At 44.5% G+C, this 14378-nt stretch overlaps 1 protein-coding gene across 1 annotated transcript in view; it reads right to left on the reverse strand.

Annotated features, from left to right (window-relative positions):
• LOC148091381 (DNA mismatch repair protein Msh3-like) overlaps positions 1 to 14378 on the reverse strand; it is a 153059-nt gene that overhangs the window by 7786 nt on the left and 130895 nt on the right. Inside the window, exons 21-22 of the mRNA XM_087825587.1 lie at positions 4872 to 5058; positions 1432 to 1561 (exon numbers count right to left, since the gene is read on the reverse strand). Of these exons, the coding sequence (XP_087681713.1) occupies positions 1432 to 1561; positions 4872 to 5058 (317 nt within the window). The remainder of the gene's footprint in view (positions 1 to 1431; positions 1562 to 4871; positions 5059 to 14378) is intronic.

The following is a 14378-nucleotide window of genomic DNA, read 5'->3' on the forward strand; positions in this document are numbered from 1 at the left end:
TTGCCTTCACACCTGGTTCATGAGAAAGAAATACCTACTGGCAATAACTGAAAATAAGGAACATGAACAAAATAAAAAAATGCAACTGCACTGGGGCGAGGGTGAGGGGAAAGCCAGAGGCTCGTCTGACAGAATGGAAAGTCGGTCAGCACTCAGCCGAGCCGATGAGCCGGGAGGAAGCAAACAGAAGCTAAGGGGAGGGCTGAAAGCAGGAGCTCTGACGGAGATGGGAGGGCGCGTGCGGGGAAGGCTCAGGCGCAGGGACTGCCGCCTGGTAGCTCGAGCCTTGAAGCATCACTTAATTTTTAAAATTATGTTCACAAACAAAATTCCAAATCAGTAAAATGAAATGCCAAACACAAGATGTAAGGCTCCGGGTTAGTCAGTTCACATCAAATACTTATCACCGACCCTTCCCTACTGGACCTGTTTTGCTTATCCCACTGGGTTTTAGCCTAGAAGCTCCTCCTGTCACTTTGGATGCAGATTAATAGACATGAAACTGCTTCCACGAGGGAACTTATAATGTGTTTTTCAAGCCTGCATGGTGGTGAAAGGCCAGGGCTGCCTCACATTACTTTATCTTGGGCCCAGTGCATTGTTTTATTTGGGTTCGTGGCCCGATTTCTTTTTCAGGTCCATACTTGTTGCTCTTCCAAAACAAAACTTGGACTCTGAAGTGTCCTGGATAATGGACTTTCCACTGCAGCACATCGACTGTGCAAACCATCACGGGCCGACATACTGGTGGCTTTAAAAAACTGCCACCACAGGAAGGCACTCGCGCTAAGGTTTACTACATTACACACCGCACTTGGATTTGTTTCTGTTGGCTAATGGTGTTCTTCTTAATGAAACATCTCATTCCTGTGACGCTAAATGAGTAATCGGAAAGGCTGGGGCAACACTGTAGATGCCACGCAGCGGTCCAGCCGAGTGGAGAGAGAACCGGCAGCGAGGACACGGACCCCGGGCTCGGCCAGCCCCACCCAGGTGGCCAGCACGGCAGCCACTCACCTGTCAGATTCAGTGTCCTTATGTCCACACGGAGTATGGCTCTTAGTGAGTAATTAATGCTAAATAATGTTTTGGGAAAATATTGGGCATTTCAAAAGACGGCTAATTATACTCGAGCCCTGACTATCAGGGCATCTCTCCTGAGATGAGTCTCAGAGGAAAACCTGCTGTCCCCACCCCACCCTCTTCTTGTGAAAAAGCGAGTCAGGAATAAAGGGAGACTCAGAGACGGCAAGGACGGGCGAGTTCCATCTGGCCCAAAGCGTAGACAACATTTGGACAAATGTCATTTACGATCAACAGTCACAGCTTTTATTATTAATGAACAGTAAGTTCATGTTCTTATAAACTTTAAGTTATCAAACACGAAAGCCAACCCCATCCTGGCTGCACCTACCGCGGGACGGTCCATACCTGGCTCGGGTCCGCGCTCACCCTCCCCGACCAAGAAGCCCATGTGGTGGTTCCCCGCCTGCTGGGAGTAACGTTTCTCTAATTCACACACTGGCGGATAATGGGTGACAAACAGGGTTAAGGATCGCACCTAAAGTAACAAGACATATGATAAATGTTATTTTATTTTTAAATTTTATTTAATTAAAACTTTTCTCCAATTTTGATTTGAAAAATGTTTAATTTTCATTAAAGTTGCAGTAGAGGTAAAATGAACACCCGCATCCTCTTATCCAGGTAACATCAATCCTTTGCCGTGTCTCCCTCCCTCCCTCCCTCCCTCCCCACTCCACACACATACACACTCCCCCCCCCCCCCCGTCCATCTGAAAATTAATGGCAGACACCGTGACACTTCATCCCTAAATACTTGATTCTTACTTCCTAAGAACAAATACATTCCCCTAATCAGGATAAAATTTATTATACTCAAGAAACTTAACACTGGTATATTACTATTCTAGCTAACATACAGCCGATATATTTCCCTAAACGGTTCCTCTAATGTTCTTTATAAGTGTCCTTTTCTTTTTTTAACCAGGGGTCATGCAGTGCGCTCAGGCACGTCTTTAATTCCCACTACTCGGGAAGAGTTCCCCAGCCCTTTTTTTGGTCTTTTATGACACTGACATGTCTGAAGTATCTAAGAGAGCTGTTCTGCACAATGTCCCTCAATTGTGGTTTGACTGACTGTTTCCTCCTGATGAGATTCGGATTAAACCTCACTGCCAAGGTCGTCACGTATCTGTGTGGGTGACATGCCCTCTCCAGGTCGTCACACCTGGCAGCACACATCAACTGGACCCATCACTGGGCGTGCCAAGCTTGATTATTTGGTTTAAGTGGGTGCCCAGATTCCTTCACGTACTGATACCTTCCTCCTTTGTAATTAAGATCATTAGTTCATTACTTTGAAACTCCAACCACCTTTCATTCAAAGGTTTTACCACCTATTATCTGCCAGAATCAGTTATTACGGTAGTTACTAAACATTTTTAAAAAACCCCCCCATTCTGTACATAATTATTAACTGGCATTCTATAAACAGTGCTTTCTTTCCCGTATCTCCACCCTACCCCTACCATTTTAAAATTTATTTTTATTTTGTTGGTATCAATATGGATTCAATGGATTCTTTAACAAGCATTATTTTAAAGCCTACATTATTACGCATTCTAGAAATCCCTACCTTGAGGGAAGTGAATGCCGAATCCTGGTCTGAAATTACCAGGAGAGGGAACCTAAACTGAAGGCTCCGGTTCTGGTTCCTCTGCCATTCCTGCACCCGACTGGAGGTCAGGGCATGGGCCTTCTCTCTCAAAATAGTCACAAATAAAGCTATTAAGCAGGGTTTCTTTGACAAGCTCCTCCTAAAATCCTCCCTGAAGGGTCTCTCCGCGCGCCCCTCCCTGAGCTGAGGGACGGACGGACTGACGGGTTTGCTCCAGCCCTGCTCCCTCAGGGCTGTGCTAACCTGCAGCAGCAGCGACACACAGCCTCCCCCATGACTCCTCTCGGACCTCTCTTCCCCATCTCAGCAATAAAAGGTCACCATGAAAAGAAGTATTTTCATCCATAAAAAGGTTGGAGACTTGTTCCAGAAGAATCCTCTTCAATGACTTACCTCTAAGGTAAATTTTATCTGAAAATAACACTTTCTTCATTAGCATTTAAAATATCCCCAAACTGCTAGAGATGTGACAAATTCAATTGTCAGAATTTGTTCCTGAAGGTTCCTAAAAGAATCTCTGAAATATTACCAAACTGATTTTGATAGCCAGCCTCCAGCACGGCTCCCGTATCTCCCCTCCCACTGTCCAGCCTTTCGGGGTCCCTTCCCACTTCCCACCGTCGGGACGGCCGTGGGCTGCAGGCGGCAGCGGGAGTGCGTGGCGCCCGAGGCCCGGCCACAGAAAGCACTGCTGCTTCCACCGTGGTCTCTCGGACTGCCTTCTGAACGGACACCGAGGCGGCCCCGCGGACGGCCCACCGGGAAAGCAACGGAGGGTCCTGGCCAAGCGCCAGCACCGGCTCACCCCGTGTCAGTGGGCCACGCCGGAAGGACACCCCACCCCAACAGGCCCTCGGGTGGCTCCAGCCCTGGCTGACCGACTGCCTGACTGCAACCCCAGGAGACACCGTGAGCCAACACCACCCGGCCAGGCTGGGCCCTAGTGCCTCACCTCCAGACGTCATGAGAGGCAATAAACGATGACTGCTGTTTTAAGCCACTACGCTCTGGAGTAACTTGTACTCAGTCGCAGTAAAACATGCAGTGTTGCAGAGCAGAAACAGTAAAATCAAACTCAAGGTGGCAGACTCTGTCCTGCCACACTTTCCTGAAGGCTCTGAAGGATGTTTACAGTGTGTGCTGGAGGCAGTGCTAGGACTTCACTAACCCTGTCACGTGTGCCTTCTATGATAATTACAGAAAACTTTCTGAGCTGTATCTTTTCGCAAATAAAGTATTTCTTCTTAAAGAAAAATAAAGGTATTTATTTCACAGTAGAAAACATGTCATCATTAACTAATCTAATTGTTTAAATAAAAAAACTGAGGGCCACCAAAGTTTAAAGAAAAAGAGATATTATTTTTGCATTATTTTTTTTGCTAAGAAATCTTGAGTAAAAAGACAACAATGTGGTGAGTGGGGCAAAGGGGGGGGGAGAAGGGAGACATCTGTAATAATCTCAACAAAAAGGAAAAAAATTAAAAATATGCTTTGATTGCCTATTTATAGAAGAGGGGAAGAAATGGAAATGAGGGGAAGACACAGAGACATGAGTGAAAGAATGGGGAACAAAACAGAAAAAGATAAACCGAAGGGGAGCCAAGGCTCAGGGCAGAGAGGGAGAGAGACCAAAATGAACACACACAGAGAGAATAAATAAAAGCCGAGTCTGATGGAGACGCCTGGGATTGAAAGTTTGACACCATCAAAATTTCACACTGAGCTGCTTGGAAAGCACTCTGAGGACAGATGCGCAGTGTGGGAGGGAGGTACTGGAACAAGGGCCCAGCCGAGATCAAAGGCCTGACGCAGGCCGCTCAGGATACTGCTGCAAAATGTAATCCACAGGCTGAAAAGCGCCTCCTTTCTGTTCTTTCCTCAAGGATCGGGTTGCAGGTGGATGGTCCCTGCTCTTGACACGGAGCTTGCCACCAACAATAAGATACAGTTGTTGGTGGAAATATTGCCAGGGAGGCACATCAAATAATTACAAATAATTAATTAGGGCCCATGTATCGGAGCTCAACGTATTGCACTTGAATAAATCAATTGCAGGGATAGCGTCAATTGTAAAAATTAAAGATGATTTTGAATATTTAGAAACTGAAGTCAGGAAAACAATTTGTATAGTATGTACCATTCATGTACAAAAAATATGCAAGATACTTACATCTCTAATAAAATGCTCAAGTGTAGCATAAGCAATGGCAATCCCATCATGGGTGCTCGTCCCTCTTCCCAGTTCATCCACAATAACCAAGGATTGTGACGTGGCTTTTCTCATTATTTCTGCCATGTCAGTCAGTTCTTCCATAAAAGTACTCCGTCCTTTATATATATTATCTGCAGCACCCATCCTACAAATAGGAAACTAGGCATTATTTTTCAAACAATAAATATAAAAGATCGTTAGGAGTCTATACACTTTGAGCCAATAACAGCTGAAATTACATTAAACAAAAGGCAACGTATTGGACATAAAGAGTGCCTAACATCAAACTGCACCTTACAGAAACATCCCGGATAGAAGAATCTGAGTGCTGGACAGAGCTCTTGAAAAGAAGGGAAACTTCTGACTGCCTTTTCCTGACCGTTTCAGACCAAAGTTTTGGTACTCACAGGAGAAAACAGTGCTTTTCTGTGTCGCCGTGTTTAAAATCCGCAAGTATGAGGATATTGTACAATTAAAGACTTTTTCCAGTCTTTTCTTAACTGATATTTCAAATTAAAAGCACCATGTTGACATAACTTATTTAAAATGACACTTTCTTACTAAAACTAGAATTATGGAGGTTTAGTAACCTCAGACACCTGATACAGGTTCCTCAAGTTAACTTCCTGGAACACAGTTCTCGGCGATGTCAAGAAACGGGTAAAAGGGCGTACAGGTTTCTTTGCTGTAAACTTCTTAGAGCCTTTGTTATCCTGTGGTGGCTGACTAATCGTTCTATCCCCTATTCCTGCCTTGCCTATAACCCTTTTATAAATCAACAAAGCTTAATAAAGCATCAGTGGAGGAAATAAATTATTACTTTTTTGAGTTAGTTTCTAAAATCAAGAACATTTTCATGAAAATTTGAACAAGAGTTTGTTTTTATGCCCAGCTGGCGTGGCTCAGGGGTTGAACATCGACCTAGGACCCAGGAGATCGCGGTTCGATTCCTGGTCAGGGCACAGGCCCAGGTTGTCGGCTCCATCCTCAGTCGGGGGCGAGCAGGAGGCTCTCTCATCATTGATGTTTCTCTCTCTCTCCCTCTCCCTTCCTCTCTCTGAAATCAATAAAGATATATTAAAAAAAAGTTTGTTTTTATGAGATCTTGGTATTTTCAGATAACATTCTAAATGTTGCTAAATTATAGCAAATGGGGTGGGCTTCTGTCTCTTCAAATCACAATCTCTGAGCCTTCTGTAAGTAAAATGCTAACATGAGGGAGAAATACTGTAATTATGGTGGGGGTGGGGGGAGGTTTTCATACTGAAGGTTAAGTAATTGGAGCTTAAATATAAAAATTGTTAAACACAGGCAATGATTATTTATATTGCATCAGTTTTAACATACTTTAAGGGCTTTTAAAATAATTGTGGGTTTTTTTATATAAGTAAATAAAACTGACCAATTTTAGGCGTGTAACTCAGTAATATGGAGCACACTCAACGCTGTATGGTCATCACCACTATCCACCAGCAGAACTTTTTCACCATCGCAAAACAGTAATTCTGCACCCATTAAAAATAACTACCCCTCCTCCCTGCCTTCAGCCCCTGGCTGCTGCATTTTACTACAGTTTTGGAAGTGTTTCTGTAGCCGTTAACCTGATAATGATTTTTTAAATGAAAAAAATCTACTTTCTGGGTCTATGAATGATGTGTTCTAGGCTCCTCCTATGAGTGGAATTATGCCCTCGGTGCCCTCTAGATGTTTTCGGGAGGGTTCTTGCCGGCTTGTTTTCTCTTCTTTTTGAGATTGAAGATGTTCTATTCACTTTACTTCGCTAAACACCTATGCAGAAATTCTGTGTGGTATGGGAACCTACATTTCTTGTGTGTGTTTTTTTTTTGTATATTAAGTAAATTTTACAAAAGGAAAATAATCTCCTGCATAACAAAGTACTCTAACTTTTGAGAAAGATGGCGTTAAGTATGGAAGAAAAAACCAAAATTTAAAGTCGAAGAAAGAGAAAAGGCGGCAAAAGAATAACAATTATTAACAATTATTAAAAAATGTGTAGAATCGCGTGAAGGATTCCATGATGGCGGCGGACTCAGTGGAAGATACACTGACTCTCTCCTGGGACCAAACTGGAATGACAACTAAAATATAGAAAAACCACCCTGAATCATCAACTGCAATTGAAGACGAGCTGGGAAGCACCCTCATAACCAAGGAGGAAACGTGGGGACCGCATAGAGATGGGTAGGAAATGTGGAGGCGCAAAGAGGGCTGGCTGGGCTCCCACAGGCAGCAGCTGAAGGTCCGGAGGGAGATCTCAGCTGTGGGGGGCTCCTACTGAAGACTCTGGGGCCTAAACCCCAGGCTGGGCTCCCCAGTCAAGAGACAAGAACTGAGACAGGTGCCCACATAACATCTGGCTGTGAAAAGCAGCTCGGTTTCTGTCGGCCAGGGAGAGATGCCTGGAACTGCAGGTACCCACTTAAAGAGCCAATGCACAAAGTTTCATGTGCAGCCACTCACCTTGGGCTCCAGCAGAGGGAGGGCAGAGTGGACTGCAGCTCTGTGAGGAGAATCCAGGGTTGGGGACTCTGGAGATCGAGCTCAGAGGGCACCCCTCTGGATTCCTGTGCCAAGTCATTCCCCCATACTGCAGAGGCAGACATTTACCTTCCAAGTGGCTTTTACCTGGGGGGGGAGAGCAATAGCCCCATCCAATGAAAACCTCTCACCCCACCCTGTGGAATTTCTAGAGCCTGAGGCTCATTAAGAGACTGAATAACAGCCTCTGGGTGATTTGAGTCTTTGCCTGATCTGCTTCGGGACCCAGGGCTTGGAAAAGCAGACTTTGGTGTGCATCTTGGTCCTGTTCAAACACACCCAGACCCAGCAGAGGGAACTACAAGCTGTGGAGTGTGGAAAGCTTTAAACAGGGTACTCAAGGTCAGTCACAGACAGCATCGGACACTGGCCTGCACCAGAGACCATCCAAAAGACTGGGAGTCCTAGCAGATCTACCTAACACACAGAAACAAATCCAAACAGGCAGCCCAAATAGGGAGACAAAAAACAAACCCCAAGTGAAAGAACAAAAGAAGTCTCCAGAAGAAGAGCCAAATGAAATGAAGATAAGCAATCTATCAAATATATAGTTCAGAATACTGATTGTAAGGATTCTCAACAACATGGAAAAGATATGGAAACTATGAAGGAAATTAAGAATGACATAACAGCCTGGCCAGGTGTGGCCCAATGGTTGAGCATTGACCTATGAACCAGGAGGTCAGGGTTCAATTCCCAGCCAGGGCACATGCCTCGGTTGTGGGGTCGATCCCCAGTTGGGGGCGTGCAGGAGGCAACTGATCAATGATGACTCTCTCATCATTGATGTTTCTCTCTCTCTCTCCCTCCCTCTCCTTTCCTCTCTCTGCAATCTAAATAAAGATATATTTAAAAAAAATAAAAGAATGACATAGTAGAAATAAAGAATACACTGGAAGGAATAAACAGCAGATTAGAGGCAGCTGAGGAGCAGATCAGTGAACTGGAAGACAGGGTAGAAAAAATCAGAGATCCAAAAGGAAAAAGCAATTAAAAAACAGGACAGTCTAAGGGAGCTGTGGGACAACATGAAATGTAACAATATTTGCATCATAGGAGTGCAAGAGGAGGTTGAAAGTAAGCAAGGGATAGAGAATCTGTTTGAAGAAATAATGGCAGAAAACTTCCCTAATCTGGTCAAGGAGAAAGTCACACAAGTTCAGGAGGCACAGAGAGTCCCAGGCAAGAAGAATCCAAAGAGGCCCACACCCAGAGACATCATAGTTAAAATGCTGAAAATTCAAGACTAAGAGAAAATCTTAAAGGCAGCAAGAGAAAAGCAAGCTGTTACCTACAAAGGAGCTCCCATAAGGCTGTCAGCTGATTTCTCATCAGAAACTCTACAGACCAGAAGGAAATGGCATGATGTATTCAAGGTAATGCAAAACAAGGATCTGAAACCAAGACTACTCTATCCAGCAAGGCTATCATTCAGAATAGATGGTGAAATAAAGATCTTCCCAGACAAAAACAGGCTAAAGGAGTTTATCACCAAAAAAACAGGACTACAGGAAATGTTACAGGGACTGCTGTAACAAGAACTTGAAATATATAGGGAGAAACATAGGCATAAAGAAATAAAATGGGAATAGATAAGTACCCATCAATAATAACCTTAAATATAAGTGGATTAAATATCCCAATCAAAACACACAGGGTAGCTGAATGGATAAGAAAACAAGACCTGCCCGGCTGGGCGTGCCTCAGCAGTTGAGCATTGGCCTAGGATCCAGGAGATCGAGGTTTTGATTCCCGGTCAGGGCTTATGCCCTGGTTGCCGGCTCGGTCCCCAGTTGGGGGCATGCAGGAGGCAGCCGATCAATGACGACTCTCTCATCATTGATGTTTCTCTCTCTCTCTCTCTCTCTCTCTCTCTCTCCCCCCCCCTCATCGTTTCTCTCTCTTAAAGCAATAAAGATATATTAAAAAAAGAAAAAAAAAGAAAACAAGACCTAAATATATGCTGTTTACAAAGACAACTCAGAACAAAAGACTCACAGTTGGGAAACAAACAAACAAACAAACAAACAAACTTCTGGAGGACTTTAAGGGAGGGATCGACAGCAATACAGTCATATTAGGGGAGTTTAACACCCCAATGACTTTACTGGATAGGTCTTCCAGACAAAAAAATCAACAAGGAAACAGTGACTCTAAATGACACACTAGATCAGATGGATTTAATTGAGATTTACAGAACATTTCCCCCAAAGCTGCAGAATACGTTTTCTCCTCAAGTGCACATGGGTCACTCTCAAAGATAGACCGTATGTTAGGACACAAAACAAGTCTCTACAAGTTCAAGAAGATTGAAATCATATCAAGCATCTTCTTGGGCATTTACGCCATGGAATACTATGCAGCTATAAAAACGAAGCATCCCTTACCCTCTGAGACAGCGTGGTGGGGCCTGGAGAGCATTATGCTAAATGAAATAAGCCAGTCACATGATCTCATGCATACGTGAAATCTAATGAACAAAATAAACTGATGATCAAAATAGATCCAGAGACATAGAAGCAGGGAACAGACTGAGGGATCTCAGTTGGAAGACAGTGGTGGGTGGGTGGCTGGGGAGAGATTAATCTAAGAAGCTATATGCATATGTGCATAACCCATGGACACAGACAATAGTGTGGTGAAGGCCTGGGGAGAGGGGTGTACGGTGGAGGGGATCAATGGGGAAAAATGGGGACATCTGTAATGGGGATGTGGACATTGGTGTGGGGAGGGTGTGGGGGTGGGATGGATGTGGGGTCGAGGGGATCAGTGGGGTTAAAGGGAGACATCTGTAATGGTCTCAACAATAAAGATAAAGTCAATAAAAAAAAATTAAAAATAAAAGATGTGTAGATATTGCATGGTATTTAAAGGGTATGAAAATGTGAAGTTGATCTGTATTGCATTTAATGAAATATAACCATTAACCCAGAAATGGAATGAAACCACAAATGATTTATCAGTATATGTGTGCATTTTGTAAGAGACTGGAAGGCCATATATCTAAAGAACAATGATTTTCATGTGGTAAAATTATAGGTGATTTAATATTTTTCCTTTTCGAGCTTTTCTATAGTTTTAAGTTTTGCACAATGAACAAGCATTACAGGATAATTAGAAAAACAAATGTTATTTTTTAAAATCACAAATGATACATTTAAAAATACTTTATAGTCCTATTTTATCATTATATTAAAACAAAGTAATTACCAGGTTAAATAACTAGCTTTCTTTCACCAATCTCAAAAATACTTTATTAGCACTAATGTAATTATTATAATAGACAAGAAAAAGCTTCCTTCTCTAGTAAAATTGTTTCCAGTAACAGCTGCAATCAGATCACACTATAGTATGCAAAGTCAATTTACAAAAGCTCTAACACTGAACTGCAAATACAGCCAAGCAAAAACCACTGTAGCAATCTTTCAATTTCAACTGAAACATTGAGAATCAACACAGCAATCCAGGAAAATGCCAAACTTGTATCGGCTCATAAGATACCCTGTTCACTGGAACCGCCTACAAAGCACATGCAGACCATCTATGAAGGACACAAGTGCTTTCCTATCAAGGGAACCCACAATGTACCGACCGGGCAAATCATTCTTTTAACACATCCACTAGTCCACTCTGCGAGGAAGCCGGAGGATGTCAAAGGAAATAATCAACAGAGCAAATGCTCTTTACCAGCCTTAACTAGATCTGTGAAAACCACAAGTAACCAAGGCCATCAAAGGAAGGGTAAGATTAATCAGAACAATCAGTAAGATCAATAGAGGGGAACATGAGGCATCCTTAAAATTGAACTCGCAAGCAAATCTCAATATGTTTGATTCTGTTTTTCCTTCTGTAAAATGTCAAGAATTGAAATTGAACAACAGCTCCTAAGTCTGGAAGAATCACAATGCATGTGAAACCAGGATTACAAACCATACAGTAGATTCTGAAATTTAAGACAGCGAATTTCGCATGAGCTTTTCAAGTGCAAATTGTGGGGTCTCACGCTGGAGATTCCAGTTTAACGGGTCTGTGCCAGGCCTCAGGAAGAAGCATTTCTAACGAGCACCCCTGCTTCTGACGCAGCTGTTACAGGAACCATGCTGGAGACATATTCCCAGGTAAGAAGAGAGGGGGAATCAACACAAATCTGCTTCTACACCTGAGCCTTGAAGTTTAGCTCTTGCCTTCTTGGCAGTCAAGACAAAAAGGAATTAAAGAGGAAGCAGCCACTGGTGATGCCAGGAGTCCTGGAGGTTCCTCAGGGAAGCCAACCAGCTGTTTTACATCTCTGTAAACAGGCACAGCATGTGAGTGCAGAGAAAACAATCTCTTAGCATGAACAAAAAGTGAGTTATGTGATGGCTCTGCATGTAAAAGATATTAAGTAATAAAAATAAAATATCCTTATGAAAAGCTTTGGAGAAAATAAAGAAACATCATCCAATGGGTATTTCTCACTCAAATTTAATTTTAAAGCATCAGGTCCCACTTTTGCACTCTGCTGGTAGGATTCTGAGCTGGCCCAGCCTCTCCGAATAAGGAAGACGTCCATTCCTCACCCCACAGCCCTGCGCCTGGACAAAGCCTAGGCTCAGGAAACTCATTACTGTGCACTAGGAGGTGTATAAGACAAGTACCAAGACTGTTTGCACTTGCAATACATCTGCATCATATTAAATATAAATCAATGAAAATAAATGAACTTTGGTATATGCATACAGTGGAATATCATCATTAGAGAAAAAACAGGTGGACTAGAATTTTGTGTATTCATATAGACGAATTTCCTAAATATAACATTGCTGGGGGAAAAGTCACTTGCATAGTGTGATATGGTACATATAAAACTGAAAAGCATACCAAACAATTCTATGTATTGTTTCAAAAAAAATACCTACATAGTAAAGTTACAGAGGAATTCATGGGATGAAAACCAGAGCCAAGAAGGGCAGTTACTCGGGACAGGGCGGAGCGGAGCGGACGAGGGTTAGGGAGGCTGGAGGGTCCCGTGTACTGGCAATACTTTATCTTCTTTTTTTTAAATACAGCTTTACTGATTTCAGAGAGAGGAAGGGAGACGGAAACAGAGAAACATCAATGATGAGAGTCACTGACCGGCTGCCTCCTGCTGGGGATCCGGCCCACAACCGGGGCCTGTGCCCTGACCGGGAATCCAACTGTGATCTCCTGGATCACAGGTCGATGCTCAGCCGCTGAGCCACGTTGGCCGGGCCAATACTTTATCTCTTTAGTAGGGTGGTAGCTACACGGGAGATTATGTCTGAAATATTTCATAATAAATAAATGGAAAACATCCTAGTAAACATCCTTGGGATACATGTTCCACACAGACTCCTTTCCCATGGTAACAGGAAGAGGGGCTGAGGCGAGGGAGTGGACAGGGAACAGGGCTCTGGCTCAAGCAGCGCATCCCAGGTGGACAGGGAACAGGGCTCTGCTCAAGCAGCGCATCCCAGTGGACAGGGAACAGGGCTCTGCTCAAGCAGCGCATCCCAGTGGACAGGGAACAGGGCTCTGCTCAAGCAGCGCATCCCAGTGGACAGGGAACAGGGCTCTGCTCAAGCAGCGCATCCCAGTGGACAGGGAACAGGGCTCTGCTCAAGCAGCGCATCCCAGGTGGAGCTCTGTGGTTCAAGAGGTGGAGGCACCTCCGCACAGCAGATCCCGCAGCTGTCAAAGGGCTAATCCGCATGAGCTAAGGGAGAAATGCCCCTGCATGTTAAGAAATAAAGTCAAGCTACATAATAGTAATGCTTAGTATAACATCATCGAGAGAGGGAAGATTTCTGTCACCTGTAAATTTGTAAAATGTGACACAGAGTCATTACAAGTTGCTGAGCTGGGGAGGAGGTGAGCGTGTCGCCTCATGCTCCATAAGCTGTACTGCTGATCCGGGCGGGAGGAGCGGCACCGCCAGTGCTGAGGCGGCTGATGCCACTGCGGTTTCCACTGGGACGTGGGATGTGGCGGCCGCCTCGCCGCGCCACAGGCTCGGATGCCCCGGGCAGCAGATCCCCTCCCGCACTGCAGTGTCCCCAAAGCGCCGCCCTTCCCTTGCCGTGGCCACCAAGCTCAGGCCTCAGTCTTCACCCAGCTTCCTCTTCTGCTGCACTGCTAAGGCCTGTCTACTCCTTTTATTGTTCGTTTAATCCTCACCTGAGGATATCTTCTCCATTGCTTTTCAGAGAGAGTGGAAAGGGGGAGAGACACAGGTGTGAGAGACACGTCGATGGGCTGCCTCCCGCACGTGCCCCAGCAACTGAGGTAGGTGCCCCTGGCCAGGATCGAACCTGGGACCCTCCGGTCCACGGGCCGATGCTGGAACCACTGAGCCAAACCAGGGGGGCAGGCCTGTCTATTCTAACCCTGCAACATCTCTCCTCTGTTCTCCACCCACTTCCATTTCCGTCAGTCTAATTAAGACGCTCAGGATCTCCCCAAGAGCGACTCCATGACATCATCCCTGCACAGAGGCTTTCACAGTGCTGCCAGACTAATCTTCCTGAAACCTAAACTGTACGCCTGGTCACATTACCTTCCCACCCACAGGTCTTCAAGGACTCTCCACGGTCCGTGGGATTACTGTCTCCTTGCCTGATCTTGACACAAGGGTCAATTCATTCAACAGCCCTGTCCTTGAGCGTCTGCTATGTATGCACAGAGCAAAGCCCTAGGCTAAGAGAGGGGAGAGAAATGTACTAAACAGGAGACTCATCTTCTGGGAGCAGGTAACACCATAGCAGAGGTAACGTACACAAATATCTACAAAACTAAAGGTGGTAAGAGCTTTAAAAGAGGAAAAACACATGTAAGACGGAAATAGAGAGGTGAGAGGTGTTAATACTTCCTATGGGACTCGAGGAAGGCTTCACGAAGAAGGAGGCA

The sequence above is a fragment of the Miniopterus natalensis genome, chromosome 16, assembly GCF_054644295.1.
Source record: "Miniopterus natalensis isolate mMinNat1 chromosome 16, mMinNat1.hap1, whole genome shotgun sequence".
Classification (NCBI taxonomy): Eukaryota; Metazoa; Chordata; class Mammalia; order Chiroptera; family Miniopteridae; genus Miniopterus; species Miniopterus natalensis.